This window comes from Chinchilla lanigera, unplaced genomic scaffold (assembly GCF_000276665.1).
Source record: "Chinchilla lanigera isolate Chin_1 unplaced genomic scaffold, ChiLan1.0 scaffold00041, whole genome shotgun sequence".
Taxonomy (NCBI): Eukaryota; Metazoa; Chordata; class Mammalia; order Rodentia; family Chinchillidae; genus Chinchilla; species Chinchilla lanigera.
Window position 1 is genome coordinate 16,649,600 of NW_004955442.1, and position 26,338 is coordinate 16,675,937.

General features: G+C 54.7%; 1 protein-coding gene across 4 annotated transcripts; it reads right to left on the reverse strand.

Annotated features, from left to right (window-relative positions):
* Window positions 1-24,653, reverse strand: Capn15 (calpain 15). 4 transcript variants are annotated; one of them, XM_013517816.1, is made up of 14 exons: window positions 24,453-24,649; window positions 24,294-24,356; window positions 12,312-12,600; window positions 5,080-6,580; window positions 4,273-4,481; window positions 3,988-4,171; window positions 3,696-3,919; window positions 3,084-3,209; window positions 2,848-3,000; window positions 2,311-2,472; window positions 1,995-2,224; window positions 1,743-1,909; window positions 1,450-1,628; window positions 1-1,384 (listed from the first exon to the last, which is right to left on the reverse strand). In XM_013517816.1, the coding sequence occupies exons 3-14, from the start codon at window positions 12,485-12,487 to the stop codon at window positions 1,207-1,209; spliced, it is 3,489 nt and encodes a 1,162-aa protein (XP_013373270.1). In that variant the 5' UTR covers window positions 12,488-12,600; window positions 24,294-24,356; window positions 24,453-24,649; the 3' UTR covers window positions 1-1,206. The 4 variants fall into 4 exon arrangements, with proteins under 4 accessions (XP_013373270.1, XP_005391699.1, XP_013373271.1 ...); XM_005391642.2 differs by having other exon boundaries at window positions 3,696-3,841; window positions 24,294-24,651; XM_013517817.1 differs by lacking the exon at window positions 12,312-12,600.
* Window positions 24,654-26,338: the final 1,685 nt, after the last annotated feature.

Below are 26,338 nucleotides of genomic sequence, written 5' to 3' on the forward strand. Positions count from 1 at the left end.
TCCCTTACAAAACAAATCGCTTTTATTTGGTCCTTGGAGCCTGAGTGGAAACCGCCCATGGAGTCCTCAAACCAGGAAGGGACTGACAGCTGATAAAATGGTCTCTGTTGGGAGAGCTGGCCATATTTACAGGGTTAAAAATATTCACAGCTCAGAATAAAAGGGGGCCCAGAGGGGAGAGGGGAATGTGTTTCTAGGTGTAAAAACCTTACAGACCCCACAAGATGCGAGGGCTATGGGCAGACTGGCTGCCTGCAGGACAGTGGTGGCTGGGCGGGGAACCCAGGAAGCTGGACTTGGACATCCACGTGGCAGACAAGGTGACTGGCTTCAACAAGCAGCGAGGGGATGCCAGGCAGGCGGGTGGCTCAGTTTCCTGGGTTTCTTGGGGGGATTGGCTGTGCCCTGCCTTGTGCCTGTGATAGGACTAGGGTCCCTCTCTGTGGCTGGGTGAAGGCCATAGATGGGACTGGCCCAAGGTTCTATTGGACCCTGGCCTGGCCGGCCACAGTCAGGGCTGTTGAGGGCAAAGCACCCCACCAGACAGCAGGGCTGGGCCCAGCTCCCGACTTGCTGCCCCGTCATGGCTTCGATCCTTGCAGGCGCTCCAGGAATTGCATAGTATCATGGGAGGGGCCCCGGCCTGTGGTTACCAGGCACCCACCTCCTGGGATGCGCTGCTCAAACACCAGGGCTCCAGGAACCCTGCCTGCCTCTTTGGGGCGGAAGCCAGGCTCTGGTCAAACTGAGGACAGGCTGCCTCCCTGGAGCCAAGGGTAGTCCTAGCTCTCACCACAGGGTCCTAGCCTCTGACCCCCAGATTTGGTTTTGTGAACAGAGCTCTTGGCTACCTCTCCCTGGCAGGAGATGGCCCTTGTTTAGGGTGATAGGCCAGCCTGGCTCAGACTCCACTGTTGCTGGATGCTGTCCCTGGGGCTGGCAGGTCTTGGGGGTTAGCATGTGACCCACTTGGTTCGAGGTAATTCTGCTTAGTGGCCGGGAGCCTGGGCCAGGGGCCTGAGGGTGCTCAGGGATGGGGAAGGGTAGACGGGCGTGGGAGAGCCCAGGGGGAGCTGTGGCTGGCGGCTCCCTGGGCGGGGGTCCTGAGATTCTGGTTCAAGCGTCCTTCATCGGGGTCTCCCTCATAAAGTGCATGTGGGGAACGGGTGGGCAGTTTGCACAAACCCCCGCCCAAGGGCGCAGTGGTCACAGCGGCCGGGGCCCATGTAGGCCGGCGACCTCAGGTGTGAGAGGAGGGCTGTGGGTGCCCCTGGAGGCTGTCCAGTCACTGAGGAAGGCCTGGGCTGCCTTGCGGTGTGCCAGGCGGTGTGTGATGGAGAATCCAGCGTTGCCCTCCAGCTGGGACAGGATCACCAGGACCTGCCTGGGAGAGGGGGTTGGTGAGGACCAGTGGGAAGCCAGGGTGGAGACTGGGGTAGGAAGACCCACCTGTGCAGGGGTGGTACACTGTCCTGGGTCCGCAGGCTGCCACGTGTGGACACCACGTTGAAGCTGTCAGTACAGTCACACTGGACATGCAGGTAGGACCTGGGGTGCCGGTTCTCTACCACCACGATGAGCCCAGCCCAGCCATGTGTCAGGTAGTAGCACGTCATGCCTTCACGGCCCTAGGCACAAGTGCCATATATAGGCTGGAGCCACCCACCTATAGGGTAAGGAACTCCACCCACCTCCTATATAGGCTGGGGCCATCCACCCATAAGGTGAGGAACTCTACCCACCTCATGTCGTTCACCCCGGCTCTCAGTGAGCAGGATGATGGCGTCAGCCAGTGTGGTCGGCTGTGCCTCCACTGGCTCCACCATGACCAGTCTTGAGCTGTATACTGCAAGCACGTGGCCTGGAGGCTCGGGGGTACCTCGGGAGACCCCTGTTGAGGGGCTGGAGGCTGTGGAGGGGCATGAGTAAGGGAGCTAGCAGGTCTTCCAAGGGGAGGTAGGCTCAGACCTGGGGCCTGGGGGGGACACTATTACCCTGGGTGGTGGGGGGCCCTGGTGGGGCAGGGCTCCAGTGGTTGAAGGCACAGCACACCACAGCATACTCGCCGGGTTCCAGCATGACATCGCAGTTCACAAACTTCTTCACAGCACGTTTGCTGTGGGCCAAGAGGCGACCCAGACTCAGGCGGCCACCACTGCCAAAAGTGGCCCGGAACACCAGGATGCACAGGTCTAGTAGGTGGCTGTCCACTGTGTCTGAGCGCCTGCAGGTCGAAGATGGTAGGCCGGTGGTTTATATGGTTGTGGCCATGGTCCTCAGCCTAGCAGAGCCACCTTGCCCACTGCTCACCTGCTGCCCTCCTGGAAGAGGGCAAACTCCAGCGAAGCACGTTCCAGCACTGTGAGTGCTGTGACTCCCACGGGCCCACTGGCAGAGCTGGGGAAGCTCCCCTGTACCCGCACCTCCTGCCAATCTGAATGCACCTTGCAGATATCCACAGAGTCGAAGTACCTGGATGTGAGGACAGGTGTATTGATACTGCAGCTCCTGGACATGGTAACCATATCCATGGGCCACTGCTCCCTGGCTCCTAGCACTGGCCCATAGGCCTCACTGTCTGTGCACAGCCCTGGTCTTCCCCTGGAAGCCCTCTGGAAAGGCTCTCCCTGCCAGGAAGTGCTTGTCCTGGCTGCAGCCCCCTGGATGCCATCAGGGACACCAGGCCCAGGCTGCCCATAGGCCTGGATTTTAAAGGGCAACTCAGGAGCTGTGGTTCAGAGTCCTAGCGAAAGCCAGGATACACAGAGGCTGTGCTGATCAAGGTTAGCAGAAGGGTGGATAGTATTTCCCAAGTATCCATCCATGGTAGGCCAGGGTGTGTAGTACCTGATGAAATCGCTGTACTCCATCCAGAAGACACCCTCGCTACTGCCCCGTGGCATCAGCTCACCCCGCAGGTGCCCTGGCCAGTGAGGCCACTCATCAGACCAGCTGCCATTCCAGGAGAAACGGCCCCAGGGATTCCGGAGTCGCAGGAGCCTGCAGACCATAGGGCTGAGTGCCAGGAATGTACCATACTCCTATTTGCATCCCCATACTTGACCACAACCATTAGGACCTACCTGGAACCCTGAATGTCACGGACATCCAGAATGGAGTAGGCATGGCGGGGGCGTAGGCCCAGGCTCTCGTAGGCAGCCTCATCTACCTTCATGTTGCCCCCCCCACAGGAGGCACCCATGAGGAACCTGTGCAGCAGAGTGGCCTTTGCTGACCGGAGTGGATAAGGGCGGCAGATGGGGGCCCCCCTGCCCATGGGGGACACATGCTGAGGAAGTTTGGGCCCAGCCCTCCATCCTGGACCCAGCTTGGGAAGGTGGATCCCAGGGTCTGCACCCTTCCACAGGTTCTCAGGGTCCAAGCTCAGAATGCTGACCAGGTGGGGCCAGTCTCAGCCACTGTCCCCACCCCACAGAAGCCTCAGTAGGCTCTGAGCTGGAGGCAATGGTCACTGGCTCTTCCCATAGGCCAAATCAGCTGTGGCCTTCCCAAAATGTCAGCACTGGCCCCACCTGGACAGAGGCCTGGCCAACTCTTTAGACTGTAGCCAGTCTGTGCTGGAGCACCTTGTAAAACTCCGTGAGGGTCAGAGGGCACTGCCTCCTGGTTTTCCCACCACTCACTTTGCCTCTCCTCCCAATGCTGCAGGCCTTGGCAGCACCTGCCCCTCTTACCCAGCCTCCTTAGAACTCAGCATTTTGGCCCAGATGAGGTCAGTGTCAACAGGCTCCTCTCGGGGGTTAGTGGAGCTGACCTGCAGCGCCAGGCTCTCGCAGGGGGCGCCGGTGAGCGTGGCCAGGCCTTCGATGGCGCGCCCTGCCTGGAGGGCAAAGTAGGAGCCATGTAGCTTAGCCAGCGCCTTCTCGATGAGAGCCACCCACAGCTGCTTCCGCTGTGCCTGGGGAAATGCTGGAGTCACAAGGCAGCCCCGACCTGCCCACCCCACCCCACATCCTATGGGCCCACCTGGGAGAAGAGGAGAAAGCCAGCTTCATCACAAGGCAGCATGTCATCCACCAGCACTGTGGTCCAAGTGCCGTCCTTGCATAGTCGCACCTGGTAGGCACCTTCCACACATAGGGTGCGTGTGACCATCACCCTCTCGACTAGGTCAGGCCGCTCAGCTAGCACTGCCAGTGCACTCAGGAACCTGTGTGGACCAGGTGGCCTCACCAGGGGACCATGGCCAGACCAGTGGCCTCCCAGCCTCCACCAGGTTTTCTTGGCCCCGGGCAGGTGCCTGGAGCTCACCAGCAGTTCCCCAGTAGCCCCTGCAGGATGTCCGAGGGCCGGAGGGTGTGGAAGACGGACCACGGGGTGCTGTGGTCCCTGAAGACGGAGCAGTTGATCTCATGGGGCCTTAGCCACTGCTTCACACGCTGTTGGACACTGTCGCCCATAGGGAAACCCACGGATGCAGGCCCAGGGGGGAAGCTGTCATCTACAAAGTTCACGCTGTTCTGTAGGGATCACAGCCAGACACTCAGGCTGGGCAGGGTATACTCAGGTCCAAGATAACCTCACTCTCTCAGGATGACCCCAACCTCCCCAGAAAGACTCAGAAGGATGGGTGGGGTCTATGTGTGGCCCACAGACCTCTGTGCTTGGAGAGCATAACCTATGTAGAGGGTTCATTGTCGGGATGGTTCTGAGTGAGTGTGGGGGATGCAGTCACCCGATCAAGACGCTGCAGTTGGTGACCAGTCGACTGCAGCAAATGTGTACCCGGGGAGAGGGTACAGTCCATCAAGTGAGGGGTAAGGGGACTTACGGCAGCCTGCTGCTACTGCCAGGCTCAGGAGGGGCTGGAGCAGCAAAGTACAGCAGCACTGATCTGCCCCGGCCCTTGCCTAGGGAGATCGCCACTGCTCCTCCACCTTGAGTCTCAAGTTTCCATATTGCTCCTGGCAACCCCACAGTGCTCCTCTGTGAGTGCACGCATTTGAGGGGTTTAAGGACGTTCCCGGGCAAGGGGAGACTATCATACATCTTAAACACTAGCAGACACCAGTGGTCTGGAGGCTAAGCTTGAGTTCAGGTCAAGGAAGGGCCACTCACCTCCCGGCAGAAAGCCACTATGTTCTCCCAGAGGGCCTTGGCCTCGCCCTCATCCGTCTGACGCCGCTTCTCCACATGCATGCTTTCCCTGCGCCTCAAAGGTGTGGCTCCCCGGCGCTGCGCCACCAGCAGCTGGGGAGTATGGCAGGCTGCGCAGTGTTTGGCCCGGGGTGTGTTGAGTAGGGTGCAGGCAGGGCAGGCCCACTGGCCTGGGCGCTCGGTTAGGAGGCGGGAGGCCTTATGGGCTGAGGGGCACCGTCCACAGCTGCTGCCACAGGGACCTGGTTTGTTGGCACCACAGTCTGGGCAGTGGGTGGGGGGCTCACCATGCTCCTGGAAACCATGTAGCTTGGAGCAGCCACAGGCTGTACACCTGGGGGCTGCTGTTGGGTTCCGGAGTGTGCACTTGGCACAGGCCCAGGTGGTGAAGTCAGGGCTGGAGGGGCTGGCAGGTGTGTAGCGTACGGTATCACCGGTCAGGTCAATGACATCGCTGCCTGGAGTGGGACTGCAGGCCTCACTATGGGTAGGCCTGTCTTCTGGGACTTCCTCCTCCAGCACACTCAACCTTTTGCCTGACAGAAGCTCTGCCAGGCGGGAGGACCCAGCTCCAGCTCCGGCCCCGGCCCCGGCCCCGGCCCCGGCCCCGGCCCCGGCCCCAGCCCAGCCTTTGGAGCTAGTGGAGGGTGAGGGCTGAGCAGCCTCAGGCACAAGTGGCTGCAGCTGAGGAGGAACCTCTCGGCGACTTCGGGGCACTGGATTGTTCTGCAGGGTGGCTGAGAAGGGGCTGAAGGGCGGTATCCTAGGGGGTTCCTGGCTAGCAGAAGTTGGACCTTGGCTGGTAGAGGAAGGGTCAACTTCAGCACCTTCCCCAGGAAGAACTGGCTGGGTCGGGGCGGGTACAGCATGGAAGCCTGAGGGGGCCACCACCTCAGGGACCACCAGTGCCTCTGGGGGGATCCTGGGCAGTGACAGTTTCCTGGGTCCCCCACAGGCAGAGCAGGAGCTAGCCACAGGTGTGTTGTGCAGGGTGCAGCGCTGGCAGGCCCAGCCACTTCTGGGCTCTGCCCCCTCCTCTGGGTCCTCCAGATCCTCTGCTTCCTCCTCCTCAGGGTGCCCCCTGACTGGCTCCACAGCCCCCAGTCCCACTGTCCGTACTGGGCCAGCCTCTTCCTTGCAGCTGCCCTTTGGCTCCACAAGGACAGTGGGTGGCTTGGGCAGGACCCCATTGATGATGGGCAACAAGGTGGCCCCACGGCCAGGCTCCGGGGTGAAGCCGCACACCTCGCAGGCCTCCTTGCCCAAGAAGTTCCGGAATGTGCAGCGAGCACAGGGCCATTTCTGCTCTTCCACGCTGAGCCGCAAGATCTGGTCCAGGTCAGGCTTGTGCCGGGGGGCCTCGCAGATGGAACACTGGCGCTGGCCGGCTGGGTTCAGGAAGGTGCAACGTGCACAGGACCACTCCCCCACCGTGGCCATAGACCCGGGTGAGTGTGTGTGGCTGCAAGGGAAGGCCCTGGTCAGTGAGACTTCTGTGAGGCTTGTGGTCATGATACCACTCTACCAGGGAGGGCAACTGGGGGTAGGAGAGCTGGTGACATGGGGAATGTGGCTAACTCAGGATCCGGCTGCACTCTGCCTGAGTTCAGGTAGGTAGGGAGGCTGCTGTTAGAGACAGAGAGTCTAAAGTATCTATCCAAGGTTGAACCCAAGTTCTGGTCTCCTTGCTCACTGAGGGCACAGTAGGCTCCTAAGCTCTAGTCCTGGACCTGGAAGAGCCTGTGGCAGAGTAGCGGTGGGTCCTAGGTGGCTGCACAGAGCCTGCCCAGGATAGCTGCCTGAGCACAGCCAACTTGGGCTTGGCTGGTGATCAGGGCCAGAAGGCCTGTACCTATTGCTATCCTGAGGACAGGACACATGGTCCCTCCTGGGTTTCAGGACCACAAACAGAGTATAGTATGTGAAGGGAAAGCCGCCAACAGCCTCAGATCTGGGTGAGTTACTGGGCCTCTCCTCCCTGACTAGAAGAGGAGATGCTGAGGCACAGAGCAGCAGGCAGGATTCACAGCAGGCAGAGGTTTTCTAGGTCCAAAGGGACCTGGGGTAGGGTGAGGCTGGGCTGGGGAAGGGGGTTTCTACACTCCACAGCACCTCTTCAACTGACTGTGGCTTGGCTTGCAGGAAAATCAATTGTTCTTTCTAACAAGCTACAAAGCTTGCACTTCTAATCCTTTTGGTTAGGAAGAAAGATAACTCACTCTTCAGGAAAAACAAAACCCCCAAGATCTCCCCAAGCAACACAAATGGTTCCCAGAGTTGATTCTATAAAGGGCAGGCAGAACTATGCTTAACCCACGTGGTAAAGGTGTTAATCTGCCCATGACTGTCCACAGGAGGGTAAGGCCTGAGTAGACAAGAGGGGCTCTATAGAACCCTGGGCTAGTGGAGTATATGGTGCACTAGACCTGGGCTTCTGTGCTTGGAAAACTCAAGGAACCTGCCTGGAAATGCCCAGATCTCTTTTTCTTTCATGCAGAGAAGGGCTCAGGTCAAGACGCAGAGCATAGCACATGCCCCCACAGAAATGTGTGCGCACATGCTTGAGCACACGCCTGGGCAACTGCCTCTACTAGCACACACACACTTGGCAGCACAGCACAGCGAGACAGCCAGAGGGGCCTGTGTGGCCAGCACAGTGAACCTGACCTTTATAGCCCATTCCCTAGGAGTCTCCAGAGAGAAGACTCAGGTGGAGACAGCCTTAGCATGCAACAACTGGCTGTCCAGGAGTTGGCCCAGGCCCTCCAGGACATGTCCTCTCCATCTCAGGCCCCAGATGGAGAGTAAGGACCTTAAAAGTGCCAGAAAGGAGAGAGTCCAGGTTCCCATGCCCTCCAGAACTGGCCCATGCCTTGCCTGGGCTCAGCTGGATCCAAAGCATGGCACCTGCTGGCCCAGCCAGTACCTGGAAGGACATGGGTAGAGGCACATGAGAGGTGTCAAAGCTGTCCTTATAGATATGGCAAATCAGGAAGATTCTGTTAGCATTTGAGAAGCTTTAGACAAAAAACAATCCTTAAAAGTTAGATTTGGCCCTGAGAAAATGGCAAGTTGGGCAGAAGGGCCTGGGGGAAAGAAGACCAGTTGGGAACAGGGACTTTGAGAGCTGACCCCCCTCTGCATTATGTGGGCTAGGGTGGAAGGGGCTGAGGGACAGTGGCCAGGCAGCCAGGGGATCTGATAGGGCCCCAGAAGTCACCTTGCTCAGCTCACTTGCTTTGGTGCATCTGCTGTAGGGCCTGTGAGGGGACTAGGGACTCAAAGTCCTGAAGCCCATGAAATAGCAGCAGGCCAGGCCAGACACCACCAGGCCTGTGAGTAAAATCCCACATCAGGAGCCCAAAGACTCAAACTGACCTTCTGATGAGTTGGCAAATCCCTTCTGAAATTCTAGGGGTGGGATGCAGCTCAGGGCAGAGCAGTTGCCTAGTAGTGTAAGGCTTTGGGTTCTACCCCCAGTACTTAAAAAAAATTTTTTTAAAGGACCTTCAGAATTCTCAACAAAGTGCTCTCATATCCTGCAGCACACAAGCTCAGACTAGAGGCAGCCATGCTGAAGACTCCAGGAGCAATTCTACTTTTAGAGGGACTGGCTTCTGGTACGGGAGACCAAAGCAAGGGCCAGAAAATCTGGCACAGGACACCTCTTCCCTCAGTTTCCTGGGCACTGCCAACACACAGTTGGACTGGGAAGAAGGGAGGTTGTGAGCTCATGGGGCATATGACAAAGCCCACTGGTAGAAGCCAGAAGTGAGCACTGATGGGAAAACTAAGACCACTGCATCCTGTTATGATGAGAGGGGCTTCTCCCCCTGAGAAACTAAGCCAGCAAGTGGTGTCCCACCTAGCACCTTGGCCAAAGGTTCCAGACCTCTGGGGCTGGGCAGCCAGCCAGTAGGTCACACAAAGGGATACTGGCCATACCTGCCAGCTGTGCAGCCTGAAACCTGACCTGCCAGCTCCATACCCCAGGGACCAGGCTGACTTCAGCAGCTGTCCCTGTGCTTATGGTGAACTACATGCCTGAGGCTTCTACCTCATGCTCCCAAGGGGGAAAGTACCTCCCTCCAAGGTTACTGGCCACTCTTGGGGTGGGGAAGGGACAGGTTACTCTCTCTAAGGATGGCCAGCCCTCCAGGGTAGGGTGTATCCTTTCGGTCTCTGTCTATCACCAGCCAATGCTGAACCAACTGCTCACTGATGAGGTAGCTGGTGAGACATGGAGTGTGACGGGGCTCCTGTACTGGGTGAGGCAGTGGGTTAGAGAGCAGAGGCACAACATACCTGGTCCTCCCTGCTGAAGTAGTCTGTGAGCTCCACTTCACCAATATATGGAGGCTGCCTGGGTGATAGTACCTGTTCTCCTGAGGGTGTGGTGAAACTCTAACAGGCATAAAGCTAGTATACTCAGCTTGGCAAAGACAATTCCTGCCCTATGCCTTTCCTGACCCACAGTGCCCTATCAGAGCTGGGAGAAGTCTGCAGACTGTTTCCCATGACTGTACGTCACTGCACTGCAGGCATGTATGCGCAGATGTGGGTGCGAGGGTCCTGTAGGGTGGCCTGGTGTGTTATCAATGGCTACTCTCTCCAAAATCTGCCAACCCCAGCTCCTCCCCACTGCTCCCTCCCTAGCTGGCTGTCTATGGACCCCTCAAAGTCATTATCAGCACTTCCTCCTGCTTGCCTTGGGGGCCACCACTCTGCGTCAAATAATAACAGCCTTAAGGTACAGGGTCACTTGCAGTGATGGAACAACCCAGGGCTGTCAAGGGAACAGACAGCAGAGGCTCTGGCAGGAGGCCAATGATGCTGTCACCAGGAACTTTAATGGGACCCTGCAAGGCGAAAACCAAATCCAGCACACGCACACCCCTTCAGAGGGACCTGCCTGGCAAACTGCACAGGGCCTGCGCCTCACTTGTGCTGGTCCAAGGCTCCAGTCTTTCTCGCTGTGGCCAAGACCATAGCCACCACCACTCTTCTTGCCAATGGTCCCAAGGAAGACAGGGCAGACAGACAACTGCCGCATGAGTCCCTAAGGAGCAAACGGACTAAGCTGTCCAGAGCCTGTGTCCTGGACAGGTATGGCCAGGGGCTAACAAAGAAGGGCTGAGCCTTGCCCACTGTAAAAAAACAAACAAACAAAAAACAAACAGGAAAGAGAAAAATATTTTTCTGTGTATTCCTCTATACTCCCTCCCTTCTTCTTTCTTTCTTGTACTAATGGGGATTGACCCTATTTTAGGCCAAGTGGTCTACCACTGAGCTACATGCCCAGCCCAATTTTTTCAAAGTTGTATTTTAAGACAGGGTCTTGTGTTGCCCAGGCTGGCTTCAAATTTGCAGTCTTCCTGCCTCAGCCTCTTGAGTTGTTGGAACTATAAGTGTGGGTTACCACTTGTGACCTGACTTGTACTGCCTGAATTTTTATTAAATGTGTGGAATTTCTATAATAAAAAAATTATACTGGGTAAAATTTTTAAGTGTGACTTGGAAAACATAGTTGTGCATTTTAAAACCTTGAACTTTCATTTGTATACACCAACTTAGGAAAAATAAAAGTAGCAAACCCACTCACCTGTCTGGCAAGTGTGTGGTGACACTCACTGTGGGGCACTGCCTGCCACTGTGACACTCTCAGAATGTGGTCCAGACACAAACATCCAGACTCTGGGCCCAGTAATTCTATTCCTAACAATTTTTCCTCAAAATATACACAAGTAGAAGTTTTAAAAATGTGGATAGCTGAAAACACAAAGATGCTGAATACTATTACATATCAGGGAAATGCAAATCAAACCAAATTAGACACAACTGTGTATCCTCTAGGATGTTTAGAGTCAAAAAGACAGACACGAACAAGCACGTTCAGGATGAGAGACACCAGACACCCGCACCTCCACGCTGTTAGCAGGAATGTGAAGCGGTGCAGCCACTTTGGAAAGCACTGCAACAGGTGCAATGAAAGTCACACAAACCCTAGTGATTCTGCTCAGGGATCTAGCCAAGACGAATGAAAACATGCATCCACGCAAAAACATCAGTGTGAATGTTTAGAGCAGCATTATTCATAAAAGCCAACTGGAAACAAGCCAAGTGCCCATGAACAGATAAATAAGAAGTGGTGTATCTTTCCAATACAATACTATTCAGCCATAAAATGGAATGAAATTCTAACACATCTGTAATATGGACGAACCCCAAGGGCATTATGCTGGGTGAAAGCAGCCTGACCCATAAAGCCACACACTGTACGATTCCCCTTTTGTGAAATTTCTAGAAAAGACAAACCTATAGACAGATAGCAGGTTAGTGGCTGTCTGGGACCAGAATAGGGAGGGAGTGACTACAAACAGGGAGGAGGAGCTCTTTAGAGGTACAGAGATGCCATAAACTGGCTCATGAGGATGTCTGCACAAAGCTACACACTAGTTAGAAATGACTGTACTAACAGGTGAGTTTGATGCATATGCCACATCTCAATAGCCATCTGAAAAGACATATGGACATGTTTCCTAGAGTGACAAAGTATGGAGAGGATCTGCAGGTGTATTCTTGAGACCATCATGTGCAGAAAAAGCAGTGTGCAGCCACCAGGCCTGGCCATTCCCGCTTCTCACTGGTCTCTGCTGCTATTCTGCTCCTGTCCTCCGTAGTCTTTAGCTCCACAGAGGCTCTCATTCATTAGGGTAACTGTTAGGACTCTGGAATCTCCCATAGCCCCAAAGACCCCCTCATGTTCTTCATCTGCCAGGAGTTCAGACCGTATGTCAAAGACACCTGAAGAGTCTAGTCTCCTGTGTGCTGCCCACAGCTCCATGCTGGTCCAGCAGATGGCAGACTGTGGGAGTCACAGTCACATGAGGGCTGGGGCCAGCAGCTTCCCTGGTCCAAGAGGGTCTCCAGGCAGCTTTGGTAAGGCATGAGAGGCCAAGGTAAGGAAGTGCCCAATGGTGGGCAGTGCTGACATACCCTGGCCTTGGAGGAGGGGGTCTTGCTCAGTCTAAAGTGGAAACAAGCTCTTCTTGCACCTTATGGGGAATAAAATGTCAGAAAGCCCTAAAAGACAGGCCCCAGTTCTAAGCAAGCACCTCTGACAGGGAGGGATACCCTGAAAAAGAGGCCTCCTGCCCAAGACCCCTCTGGGACATTCCCTCCAACTTTCTTACCTGCGGGCCCGGGGGCGTGGGTGCTGCCTGGTGACCAGGGCACTCCCCCAGACAGGTGCCCCAGGGCCACTCCTACACCAGCCAGCCGCTGCTGAGGGCCCCGGGTAGGGCAGCCCCCTAGGGAAGCCATGGTCTGACTCTGTCTCGGTGGCCAGGGAGGAGGCGGAGCTCCCCATGGCCTCCCTGACAGTGGCCACGCTGAGAGCTGGGCCTGGTCACCTCTGGCCGGCAACACACGAACGGGAGCATGGAGAGAGCAGAGTGCCCACGCTGGAGACAGGGCGGCTGGCTGGTCAGTGACATAACAAAAATAAACAAAGAGAGAGAGAATAAAAAGAGAGAAAAAAACAGTGTGATCACAGAGACAAAGTCCCAGGCCCTGGGAGGATTCCCAGCATGCTGAGCAGCCTGTGGTGGGGCAAGGGAGAGCAAGATGCAGGGACCCAGGGTTCAACTCCAGCTATTCAGCACCATAGGGCTCACCTCACAGCCAGGCCCACAGCAGGTAGAGGTGGGCAGCTGAGGCTAGCACACAGTACACCAGGGTTCCAATAAAGCACATCATCCCACCCTGCCTCTGAATACTCAGCAATACCCACAGCAAAAACCACTTGTCTCTGGTTTTTACAGGGGTTTTATTCCTTAGTTAGAAAAGAGATTACCCGTTTTTGCCCAATTATAGAAAGAAGTGCATGGAAGTTTAAACATAGGAAAAGGAAGGGGCAGAGGGCATGCTGGTGGTCTAAGCCTCAGAAGGGTCTCAGAGAAAGGTAACTGGAACCATCAGTGGCCAGAGAAAGACATAGGGGCATGGGTTAAGCTGTGTTTTTGGAAGGACAGCAGCCAATCTTGCAAACCCACTGCCCTGGGCCAGGCCCTTAGCCTCTGTTCCAGACAGGCCCTCAGACCTTCTTCCTAGGTGATCAGGAAGAAGCACAGCCTGGCTGTGGCCTCTGTAGGTGGATTATCTGCACAACAGGAGACGCCATCCTATACCCCTGGCCAAGGAGGCAGAGACCAAACAAGGCCTGCAAGCGGCAGTCCTGGGACAGGAGGCTGACATGCATGGATTGCCTGGGTTACTAAGGTCCCAATGCCAGGGCTTTGGGCCAAGGTGGACATCCAGGTTGCATTTCTGATTGTAGGCTGATGGGAGGGCCTAGTCCCAGTAGTCCCCACCCCTGGACTCACTATTACCCACCAAAAGCCCACCCTGACCTCTCTACAAGCCCCTGGAAAACTGAAGCTGGCATGTGTGGAATTCGGAGGCAGTCCCAGATAGGGGGGCCCCTCTACAATACAGGTGAGTGGGCTGGTGGTTCCTTTAAGAGTCAGCACCTAGCTAGGTGCAACAACACATCCCTGTGTATAATCCCAGCTATTCTGGAGGCTGAGGCAGAAGGACTGCCAGTCTGAGTCAAGCCTGGGCAATTCGGTGAGACCCTGTCTCAAAATAAAATAAAGAGGGCTGGGAATGCAGCTTAGTATATCCTGAGTTCTATCCCTAGTGCAATACTATTTTAAAAAATAAAATAAAAACCCCTGATACCTGAGAGGACTAGCTGTATAGAACCAAGCCCTTCCTCAACACCCCGGGCTATAGGCCCAACAGTTCTGCACCCTCTTGCCATCAGGCTTTGATCAGAGCCAACAGAGTCCCCCATGCGGCCACAATACCCACCTGATGGCCTTCTCACTCAAAGTGTGAGGGGCTGCCTTATCCTAAGAGGCTGGCTAGGATGCAGCACCACTGGCCCTGAGTCCTATGCCTGCTCAGGCCTCCCCCACAAGCAAGATGGGCACTGAACAAACACACTGTGGTCCAGAGCAGGGTCACAGAGCACGGAGCAGCCCACCAGCCAGAACTCCTTTTATATATTTTAGTGGCTGGGGAAAAAAATTTAAAAAAAAAAAGTAAAAGAATATAGGAGGTAAAAATTACATAAAATTCAAATTTCAGTATCCACAAATATTTTTACTGGACATGGCTCCACTCAATTGTTTACATGTTGCCTGTGGCTACTTTTGGAAACTGCCTGGGCCAAAAGTCACAAGTATTTCCTATCTGGCTCTTTAAAGAAGCCTGGCTGGTTCAGGCCAGAGCAAACCAGGCAGATTCAGGTTTCCTAGAAGCCAGTAAAGGTGGCAAAAGGACAGGTAAGAAGAACCCGGGTATACTTTGTGTAACCCAACATACCTGATATCATTGTCAATGTGAAATCACATAAAGGACATTACTGGGCTACTGTGAGGTCCAGGTTTCTGGGCTGTATTTGCTGGCTCATCTCAATATGGACATGCCACCTCTTGGGACTTGGTAGCCACATGTGCTGGTGGCTTCTGCATGGGGCAATTCAGTGCATTAGCTGCTGCAGCTGTAAGGGTTCTGGCCAGCGGCCCAGAAAGGCACATTCCCGAACTCTATGCCCACATCAGCCAGGTCACCCAAGATACTTGCCTCTCCTATGGCTAGCGTCAGTGCTGGAACAATCCCTGCGCTCCTGAGCCCTGACACATAGCAGGCTCCTACAGGAGGCATTCCCAGTGTTCTCCTCCTACAACACACTCTTATGCCCAGTAGAGTTGTCCACAAGGCAGAAACTGCTCACAACTGTGTCCAGAGCTCATCTGTGATCAACAAAGCATCTTTCCTGCATTTGTGATGAAAGCAGAACTGTGTATCTCTGGGTCCACCTGCAGCCCTCCTGACTGGGTACTCACCAGCCTGTCTTGGAGGAAGACACCAGGATTCGGTGCGGGGTGAGGTGTGCTACTAGGAGTATAGCTCACATAGGCCTCACCTGCTCTTCACTAAGCCCCTAGCAGGACCAGGGCAGAAGTGGTATCCACTGCACAGAAGATGTTCAAGCTTGACCTACCCCCCACTGAGCTGGACCAGCCTAGAGAAATGATCCTGAAGGGACGGGGAGGAGGCCTCCCTGGAGGGCAGAACAAGCTTGTTTTTGCTGAGTGCTCAGAAGACAAGGAATAGAGAGAGGAGCCAGGAAGAACAGAGAGCGCTGAGGACCAACAATCTGGGGCATTTGGGGCATCTCCAGGGTGATATCACTCTGCTATCCTATACCTGCCTCCAGGGAAGACAGCCCCCACAGGAGTGGTAGGGAACCTTACCCTGGGTGGGTGAGCCCTACTTTTGCCTGGGGTCCTGAGAGAAGCTTCCTGGCACAGTGTCCTTTTTTTTTTTTTTTTTAAGACAGGGTCTCACTGTGTAGTTTAGGTTGGTCTTGAACTCACTCTGTAGCCCAGGCTGGCCTCAAACTTGCGGCGATCCTCCTGCCTCAGCCTCCTATGTGCTAGGAATATACGTGTGTGCCACCAAGCCCGTCCTCCTCTTCCTTATACTAGCCTGGGATCCTGATCTCACTGAGTGACCACAGGGAACCTGCCTTCTGGGTGCAGCTGTCAGCCCTCATCCTGCCTTCACCCCATGGCTGATGAACCCATGCATGGTGAATAGCTGTGCCAAGGCTTCATGTACCTTTCTTGTGAGGAGAAAGGGGCCTCTGAGGGGACAGGAGGACCCAGCAGCAGCCCCACGGACTTTGCATCCTCCAGGGCTACCTGTTCTTGTGGCTCTGGCTATCCCTCCACCAAAGAGGTCATCACATTCAAGTCACTGGTCCAAGGACCTGGGGATAAGCCTTCTTTAAGTAAGGAAGTCTGGCCCTCTCACTCCAGGGTGTAAGCACACAGTGAATAAGTCTATGGCACAACGGTAGGGCCATGAGGAGCACTGACATGGACAGGGTCAGTCTAATTCCTATCTTGGGCCTATCTTTCAATAACCTGGGAAGACGGTAGGATCTCTTATGAAGTAGCACTCTGAGGCTTCTCCCGATAGAACATGAGGGTGAAAGCCTCCCACAGAGCACAGCATGGCTCTGGCCCTATGTGACAGGCCCAATGTCTTGCCTGAGGATCACCCTCTCCTGCAGAGCCTGGTGAGAGCAAACTGATACTCTAACCAGTGGCTTTTGTGCCTTCACTTATGTGCCCCTGTGCTTACTCAGCACATATCTATAGTTCTGCTGCCGCCGGGCTGTTTCAGGTCTCTGGATATGGCAATCAGCGATGCTGAGAGGCTTCTCCCACAGGTACTCACTTCCTCACTGTTGCATGACTTAGACACCTCACAGAGCCAGACTGTGAGCACACCGCCTCCCAGCAGGAAGGGGCAGGGTGCACTGAGTGATGAGGTACCCACTTCTAGTTGGGCATGGTGGCACAGAGCTGGAATCCTAGCACTAGAAGGGTGATCTAGGAGAATCACAAATTCCAGGCCACCCTATGCAATTTACCAAGACACTCTCTCAAAATAAAACATTAAAAGGGCTAGGAATGTAGCTCACTGTTAAGACTGATTCCCTATTTTAGAATATGTGCTGCCAAAGTGAGAAGGTAGAGTGCTTCCCTGACAGGAGTAAAGCTCTGGGTTCAAATCCCAGGACTGCAAAGAAGATATGCCTGCCTTCCAGGGCAAGGGAAGAGACTCCTCCCATCATCTGTCACACCCCAAAACCCAAGGGCCAGTTCCTTCTCTTCTTTCATCTGGGAACTGCTGCCCTAGTTTAAAATGGGGCAGTGGCCTAGATCTGGCCTCGGGGAATTATGGGGGTGGCTGCTACTACCCTGCAAGGAAGATGCTAATTAACCAGGACCCGCTGGCCTGGCCCAGACCTGGCTGAGGCATGTCCTACAAGCACCTCGAGAACTGCAGTGTGCCCAGGATAAGAAGATTCCGCTTGGGACTTAGCATGGGGTTTGCTCTAGGTCAGAAGGCCAGGTCCTGGTGGTGACATCGACACCCTCTGCGCTACCCCCTTGGCCCTATCCTTGCTCACCTCTAGGGGTGGGTCACAGGTGCTAGTCTCAACAGCCTGTCCAGAACAGAGATGCTCAGCACATCTGAGGTACAAACTCAAGGGTGCTTCCTGAGGGGGTGGCTCTGGGGGCCATTATGACTCTCCTAAGCTCAGAAGCCTAACCAAGGGCTGGGACCCCCTTGTCAGGGTATGCTGCTGCTGCCTGCCCTTGCCTTTCAGCCAGGCAGACTGACAGCCGAGGTAGTAAGACAGTACTTCCTGCCTAGGACTGCTCCCAGGACTGCAGGATGCCCCATTACCAGCAGAACAACCTGAGGACAGCATTCTGAAATAACCAGGAGAGGCCCTGTCTCATCCTCAGCTCATGGGGCTCCTGGTGTGTCCAGGCAAAGGATCTCCTTGAATGTCCTTGTCTGGGAATGCCCTGGCCACAGTGCCTTCCCTTGCATGACCCAGGCTGAGCCATGTGCCACTAACCTGCTAACTCATAAATGCACACAGCAAGACCCCTGTGCCCCTTCCTACCTGCCCCTGCCTGAGGGTGACAGCAGACCAAGCTCCCCATCCTATGTCAATGCCTGCCTTGCAGGGTCTACTTGACAAGTCTTAGGAAGGGCCATCCCACCACATAACTGCAGCAGCCCCAGTGTCACCTCTACCCAAGACGAACACAGGAGAGAGCAGAGGAAGAGGGGGCAACCTCAGCCAAGCCTGGCACCCATGGCTACTCCTCACTCCCCAGAACTGCACCCACCAGACCAAGAGGTTGCCAGTCCAGACATGAGGCCAACAGCGAGCTGGCACCTGCAGACTGTTGATACCAAGGCCACCTTCTGAAGAAACAGCCTGAGGTGATGAAGCTTTTGCCTTGTAAGGCAGAAAGGCCAAGGGCAGGGAGAGAACTCCTTTTCCCAACAAGAAACCAGGCCAGGACCCAACCTATGGGAGGATTCTACCATGACCTCCACCCTCATGAGAACTTGAAGAGCAGCAATCCCTGGAGACAGGTGAAGGCACCCTCAGTGCTCTCACATCACCAGCCCTCAACCTTGGCTCCTGTGGCTCAAGGACAAGAAGAGGCCAGGCCAAGGGATGGGGCTTACACACACTTTCCACAAACTGCTTCAGCATCACCACTGGGGATGTGGAAGAGGTTCCATTTGGGGTCCGGAGTCAGGGCAAAGAGGAGATACCTGAGGTGACTGAAGGATACCTAGAAGGGCAAGGTCCCACCAGATTTGCTCTCACATTCATCCTAGAATGCTAAGCCACAGCCCCAGGCTTAGCACTGTGGCTTTCCTAAAAGAGGTTCCCAAAAGGTTGAATCAGGCTCTGTAGGGGCAGGACAGCATATCTCAGCGATGCAGGGATATCCCCTACCACAGCACTCTAACCTTGCTACTCCACAAACAGTCTTGCAGTCCACACCCACAAACAGGTCACAGTGCCAGGAATGGACTCACCCAAGGTGCACAGATACCCAAGCTGCTGATGCATCTGTAGCTGGGTCAGGGCTTTGGGAAGGGATGCCAAGTAGACTGGCAACTGTGGCTTCCACACAGAGGGCATGCCTTCCTAGAGAGTCTGAACTCTGTCTGGGAAAGTGAAACATGGCCTCCGAGCTTTTAAGCACAAGCTAGAGTCCTGGAAATCAGTTCCAACAGGCATGTGGCCCAAGCCCTGGGCCTGCCACAGGGCTATCATCTGTACCATCTGGAAGGCTGCACTGTACCTGGCACAGTGGTACACAACTGCAATCCCAGCACTTAGGAGGCTGAGGTAGGAAGACTGCAAGTTTGGACCCAGCCTGAGCAATTTCAAGACCCTGCCTCCAAACAAAAATAAGGATTGGGGACATAGCTCAGTGTGAAGGCCTTAGGTTCAATCTCTAGTACCACACACACACACACACACACACACACACACACACACACACAGGTTGGGGATATAGCTTAGCGTGAAGGCCTGGGTTCAATCCTTAGTAAGCATACAATACTTATAACAAAAACAACAACAAAATAAAATAAAGCTGCATCTGCCCACAACAGAAGGAAACCTGTGCCCTAGAGGCAGCACATGCTTAGTTAGTCCCTCATTGCCCTCATCTAAGGCCCCAACTTGTCCAGCCTGCTTAGAAAGGCCAGCACTGGGCCAGCCATGACATGAGAAGGGGCTGCTCAAGATTCTGTTTCACCCGCCCTCAGCCTGGAGGGGAGGCACGCCATAGGCTAGCCCCAGCCAGGGAGGAAGCCGAGGTCCTTCGAGACTCCCAAGGCAAGGTGCCCAAATGGGGCAGGAATGAGGGCAAACAGCCAGGCAGACATCAAGATTCCCTGGACCTAGGTCCTGGCACCCCCACCTGGCTGCTCCAACTGCCAACAGGCAACCACTGCTTCAAGTTGCATGGCTCTGATTTTCTTTGTATGATTTACCACACAAAAGGAGCATGGCAGGAGAGGCACTCACGTGTTCCCATCTTGTTCTCCCTGGCCCTGTGTGAGACCCACTGTAGCCTCTTGCACACATTCAATTTTTTCCCTCCTACGTGAACAACCCCAGCAAAGTGAATCACAGAGGTTCTCCTAAAAATAAAATACCCACCTAGGAGCCACATATAGAAATAAAACCCTTGGGATCCAAAAGCACAAAACTTCCTGCTAACAAACTCAAGAAGGAACATGGCCTGCCCAAACCCCCTCACCTTACCAAGCTGAAGCTAACACAAGAATGTGCTACAAGGAGGCTTTCTTCAGTTCTAGATTCAGTTTTTGTTAAGTATTTTGTCATCTGCAAGTTACCAGCCACAGTTTGAGCATGGAAATCAGGACCCGGGGATGGGCTGTCAGAACTGCACAGGGGAGCTCTGAGATCCTCAGACTCTGCTCACAGAACAACTGCAGAGACCCTTGGGGTTGGACTCTGAGGCACCTAGTCCTCTGTGGAGGGACAAGAGGAGTGTCCTGACAGGCTCAGGAAAGGAAGGTCTGAAGAATGTTCACAAGCCAGTCCTGTTTATGGCAGGGAACAGGCAGCAGTTACTATGTCCTTTGTCTATGGAGTTGTACATCAACTTAATTATGCACCGTGAAAAAGGAAATTAAGTTTTTCAAAGTGGTATGTCAGGGAAGCAGAAACATACTTAAGATTTCATTTTTTAGTTGACAAGTCCAACATTTAATATGTATGTCCAGGATGGTCTTGAACTCGCAAAGATCATCCTGCCTCAGCCTTCTGAGTGCTGGAATTACAGGCGTGTACCATCACACCCGGCTTAGTACTATATTTCTTGTTTGCCAAGTAGAAGCAGGAGCAGCCTGGGCCCAGACACACTGAGGGCCCAGTTGGCGGCAGGACAGGAAGCACCAAGTCCTCCACTGGCCCCAAACAGAGGCGGAGAGGAGTTGAAGGGGTGCAGGTCCTGGTCCAAGAACAGACCTCTTGGCACTTCCTTCCTCATTGAGCTCTAATCTCCACACAACTGCCTCTTCAAGAGGGCAAAGGGCTCCAGAAAGCACCAGACTGAGCTGTACGTTCCTTTAAGGGGAGGTGGGGAGTGGGTGGGACAGGGCAAGGGACAGAAGGTCTGACAGGTTCAACTTGCCTGAATAACTAATTCCAAAGGGCAGCTTTTTCAAGCAAAATGGAGGAGAGTGTAGGGAGGAAATCCTGCAATGAAGCATGTTTGCTCCCAGAGGGTCAGGAAGCCACAATGTCTATCTACAATTAGTGCAGTTGCACTATGACATTTTCAAACAGCAGCTGTCGACCTGTTTTCCTTTTGATATCCCCAAATCCTTCAGGGCACATCTTCCAGCTCGGCTACCAGGGTGGTAGGAATAGCAGCTCTCAAAGGTTCCTTGGCCTCAGCTGAGACACTGGGTGTGGAAGGCAAAAATGTGACGTGCATTTGCTAGGACAGGTGGGCAAGAGTGAGGTATTTGTCCACTAGTATTTCGACATGTAGACTTCAGTGAGCCTATCTGGTGCCCCATGAATCCCTGCAGAAGTGACAGCTACACTGTAGCTTCCCATGTAGCAGCTCCCACAGAAAAGCACAAACGTACAACCAGACTGCCTAGGGCAGTGGTGGTGAACCTATGGCACATGTGCTGCAGAGGGCTGTTTGTATAATGAGAGCTCTAAAAGGTTTGCCATCACTGGCTAGGGCCTTCTGGCTCATTCTGGGGCCCCATACTGCCTCCACTTGGGTCTATGCAGTAGGTTAGGTAGCCTTGTCTTCCCACGGCTCCTGCTCCCTGCCCTCCATAAGCTCAGCTGCAGGAGCTATACTGAAAGCACCATGTCACCCACGAGCCCACACCATTCATCATGAGGTTTCTATCCAGCCATGCCTGGACCCATACAGTAACAAGTCCAGCCTCAACCCACAGCCTTCTCTGTCTCCTTCCAGTGACACTTGTGCAAGGGCCACAGGTCAGCAAGCCTCCTCCTTACTCAGACTCAGAAACAAGCAAAGGTTAGGCACAGGCATCCCTCTTCCACAAGAAGCTTCGCTGCTGCATTTCTGGACTGTCTCAGGAGCTCCCCCTCAGACCTCAGAACCTGAATGGCTCAGAGGTGCCTGCAGTAAGCACCTAAGGCTGCTCCTGGGCTACCTGCTCAATGCAGGGCTGCATGGAGCTCAGCACTGGGCCTGTTGGGAGACAGAAACAGTCTCTGTCCTCTAAACACTTTTACCCAGCAAGGGAGATGTGGAGACTGTGAGTGCTGCCAGTAGACCCCCAGGGTTGGGGGCAGGATGACATTAAAGCTGGGCATAGGCCTTCTGGAGTTTTTTTGGAGAGCAGAGCATGAAAGTCAAGTGGCTCCACCCAGCTTCGGTGCAGTGGCAAGGGTGGAAGAGTTCAGGAAGAGGGGAGGTCAGAAGGCAGAGTCTCTATCCATGCTGAGCAGTTAGGAAAAAAGTGAGTGCTTTAGGGTACAGCAACAGAACCACACTCTACTTCAGGATGCTCTTGAGCAAGTACTGTATCAGGCATGGATAGGAACTGAGGCCCAGGCCAGTGAGGAGGTGTGGCAGTCCAGCAGGAAGACAGCTCCCTTAAAGACCCCAGGGAGGCGGTCTCCTTACTCTGGGTCTGGGCTGAAGAGACAGATCAAACCACAGCTATGCACCCCACTCCATCATTTCAGCCTCACAGTCTAAGATGAATGTGGATGTGACAAGTCACTGATGTTCCTGGATTTTTATAGATACAATTTTCAGAATCCAAATTGCTTTCACTTAATAACGGTTTACCTTCTGAGTACCTGTTCACACCTGTCACCCGGAGGGCCAGACAACTAGGCCAGGGGCTGCTCTGTCCCAAACGGCAAAACGGGCAGCCGCCCTCCTTCTGGCCCTTTCCCGACCAACGCATGAGCAGCATGTTGTTTTGACAGATTTTCAGGGCGGCTGAACCCTTCTTTCCAACTGCCACTTATGAGGTAGTGCAATGGGGTAGTCAAAGGCAGACTTGTGAGTCACAAATCTGCCTTGGTTTCCTTATCTGTACGTGGGAGATTACTGGAGTACCAAAGCCTAGGAGAGACAGAACAAGAAAGGGGCCGAGTGGGCTGGGGATATAGCTCCACAGCACAAGCACCTGCCTGGCAAGCGCAAGGTCCTGAGTTCAATTCCCAGTACCAAAAAAAAAAAAAAAAAAAAAAGAAAAAAAGAAAAAAAAAGAAAGGGGCCAAGAGGACTTGGTATAGGCAGGGCCTGATGCGTAGGAGCTTCAGCCCATGTCAAGAGAGGAACTGCAACCTTTCCTATAACGCTTCCACACAGATGCAGGCTCAGGGGCCGGACTCTTACTGCTCTGAGACTATGCTTAGTGGAAGGCCCTTATAAGTCCCTGCGAAGTCTGTAGGCTCTGAGCTTTGCCCCCAGCAGGGCTTAAACCTGCCTTCCTCAAGAGCTGGAGGTCACTAAATTGTCTGCTACACAAAGACCTCCAGGGATTCTCAGTTGCAAGAACAGAGTGGGGACACAGGAAGCTTCCTGTTAGGAAGCACAGCATGAAACCCCACTGTAAGGCTGAGTTGGTATCCTCTAAGATCCACTTTCCTGTCAGGTGACAGACCCATGGCCCCCTGTGTCCACCCAAGAGCAAGAACACACTATCCCTTGCCCCTCTTCCCATTTGAGAAAATCACTCTGAACTAGATGGGTAGAATTACCCGACCCCCTCAGCCTACTTTACACCTGTGACTCAATGGGCAGGGGGATCCCAAGATGGGGAGCATAGGCCCTTCAGCCTCCCGAACAAATGGAGGTTCTTCCCACTGCTCACTTCCCTGAGTTGCAAGATCCCAAACACCTCGGCCTCATAGTTGCTTTTGGGGTTCTGTGGTGTGGTCACAGCTCTGGGAACTAAGGGGACTGAACACCAGCCTAGCAAGTTGCCCTGACTATTCAACAGAGATCCCTGGTCAGGAGCGGAAGGGCACCTTCTACAGCTAGCAGGAAACACTGGTTGTCAGGAGCCAGCCTCTGTAACTTCCCCACCCGCTGGGAGGAACAGGGAAGAGGAAGTGCGGGATGGCCAGGGTACAAATAAATGATGCCCACTGCCCTCTGCACATCACTCTTAGGATCCCCAGGCAGCTACCAGTAACTGTGGAGGGTCCTCCTCAACACATGCCCTCACGCAATGGATCAGCGCTTCGCCTGGGAAAAGAGGGCACTCAAGGACAGGGAGGCAGGGAGACAGTCACCTGTGTCCGGGACACCTGGGCTGGCCTGGAGTGACCCGTAGGACCAAGTCCCGACAGCATGCAGAGCCTATACCATCTGGCTGCCAATTCACGATCTGGGGCCCTATGCCCCGGCTGAGCCACCCAGGTCGCTGGCCACTAGCCCCCAGGCCCAGCACCTCAGTCCGAGGCCGCTGTCCACCAGGCTAAGTCCCCTCGTCCCGGGCCACTGCACCTAGGCCGAGGCCCCCAGCCTGACACCCGTACTTCACCGTCCCGGGTCGTTATCCCCCAGGCCGAGTTTTTTGGGTTGCTGCCGCCCAGGCCAAACCCTTCGGTCCGGGGGCCGCTACTACCCAGGCCGAGGCTGCCGGGTTCTGGGCCGCCGTCCCCGAGGCGGAGTTCCGCAGGCCTGGGGCCGCTCCTTCGTGGGACTCACCTCTGAGAGCTGCGGCGCCTCCTTAGCGCCCGCGGCTGAGCGTCGCCTCCGTCGGCTGATCCCCTATTTCAACGAAAGCAGTAAGACCTCACTCGGCTCCAGCAGTGCTGCCCGGACCAGCACGCCTCAGCCGCGGAGCGCCCGGCCCGGCCTTCTTACGCCGCCTCCGTAGAGCCTGCCCGGCACGACTCGCTTTACGCCATCTCCGTAGAGTGGCGCCCGGCCGGGTCTCGCGGTTACTGTGCGTCAGCGGCGCACGCGGCGCTGGGACTCGCGTCCGGACTACGACTCCCACAGGCCATGTAGCAACGTGCGAAGCATGCCGGGAGTTGTAGTCTCTGGATGAAGCCGCCCGTGGGCTCCCCGTGCCCCACCCTCTGTTAGAGACGTGTTGGGTTAACGCAGAGAGCGAGGCTGGGTGTGTGTGTGTGTGGGGGGGGGGGGTGGAGAATGAAATGGACTACAGCTACCAGAGTGCCTTGCGAGGGGACAAGGGGCTCACTTTCAGAAGGGTGTCCGGGGGCCTCATGGGTCTGGTCCAGCTTACTCCAAGGCGGGGTAGAGGTCCAAGGCGGGGCCAGGGCGACTTACTGCTCCTGGACCGGGTTGTGGGCTAGGAGGTCCAGCTGCAGAGGGTTCAAGGCCATCCCTTGGCTGCTCCCTGCTCCTCCGGGATGTGTGGCTCTGCTCCTGGGCCCAGCCATCAGAAGCAGCAGTATTGCAGATCGGCTTTTAAGTCTTGAGGCACGGCCTCATGAATCACGATGTCACTTGGGCTTATGACTTATCTGGACCTGTTTCCTTGGCTCAAGGGAATCTGCCTTCAAATTGGGCCACCCCCCTCCCCCAACCCTCTGAGTAACCCTTTCCGGAAAGAGCCCCTTAGGTTTAGTGTTCCTTTAGGACTATTTGGCTGCCTGAGGTCACTCATACACCCAGGACTTCCAAAGCCCACTTCAGGCTGGTCTGTCCTCTGAGCGAGGGAGATGCCCACCAGTTCTGGAAGCAAAAGCTGCAGTGATAGATGGATCTGAGGGCAGCTGGGCCTTTGAAAGGTCACCTTTTGGGAAAGGGAGAAAGAAGGGCATTTTGGAAACTCAGGAGAGACCACCAGATCTGTGGTAAGATAGACTTGAGTTTTTCAAGTGAGAGAATCAGTGACGTTTACTTTAGGGCTCAGAAAAATCTGCACCCATCACAATAGGCCCTCTAGGGACAAGGCCATGCACCCGCAGAGCCAGCAAGCTGAAGAGGAACCATTGTACTCTGAATGCTGAATGGACACACCTGCAGATCCCACTTTTAATGGTCAGATCAGAAAATGGGTTTTGAGACAGAGCCTCACTATATAGCCTAGCCTGGCCTTGAACTTGCAGCAATCCTCCTGCCTCAGGCTCTTCAGCACTGGAATTACAGGTATGCAACACCATAGCTGGCTCAGAAGCTGGCTTTCTAAGTATTCCTAGGTGGCAGGACATTCATGTGTCCTGGGAGGCTTATCTTCTTGCTCTGGAACACCCATCCCAGGCCTACTGGCTCTCTGGAGACAGAGGCAGGAAGTATATCCCTTCCAAGCCAGCAGGCTGTCTGGAGGACACTAAGGACTGTAGAGAGGGCTCTGCTCTTTGCAACCTGGGCAACCTCTCAGGTTCCCAGTGTGAAGAGTGCAGCCTCTGGCTAATGTGCCTTTCACATGAGAGGACGTTGAGAGTGGACTTTCAGTGATCATAGGTCCACTTCTCTCTCCAGCCTTCATAGGGCACCACCTGCGGTGGTTGAGTGTTGCTTACTAGTCTAGAGAGGAGAGCAGCACAGTCCTGTGACCTGCCTGCCAGAGAAACCATTAAAATTGGGCCTGTGGCTGTGGCTTCTGCTAGCTTGCTACAAGTGGCCAACTCTGCTGCCTGTGTTACTTAGCAGAGCCCTATGAGGGGGCCAGGGCAGGAACAAAGCCTGCCATTGTGGGAGAATGCAGTCACTCAAAAGAGGACCTAAGGAGGAATCTTAGGATTGTTATTTGCTGCCTGAGGGAGCTGGAGATGGGC

Bases quoted from the DNA above. Each gene is read 5' to 3' on its own strand.
- Capn15 (XM_013517816.1), bottom strand. From the start codon at position 12,487: ATGGGGAGCTCCGCCTCCTCCCTGGCCACCGAGACAGAGTCAGACCAT. The intron at 3,210-3,695 runs GTAAGAGGGGCA...TCTGCTGCACAG, and splicing joins CTGAGTTCTAAGGAGGCTGG to GTTCCTCATGGGTGCCTCCT. The intron at 2,473-2,847 runs GTACTACACACC...CCTCACATCCAG, and splicing joins GAGTACAGCGATTTCATCAG to GTACTTCGACTCTGTGGATA.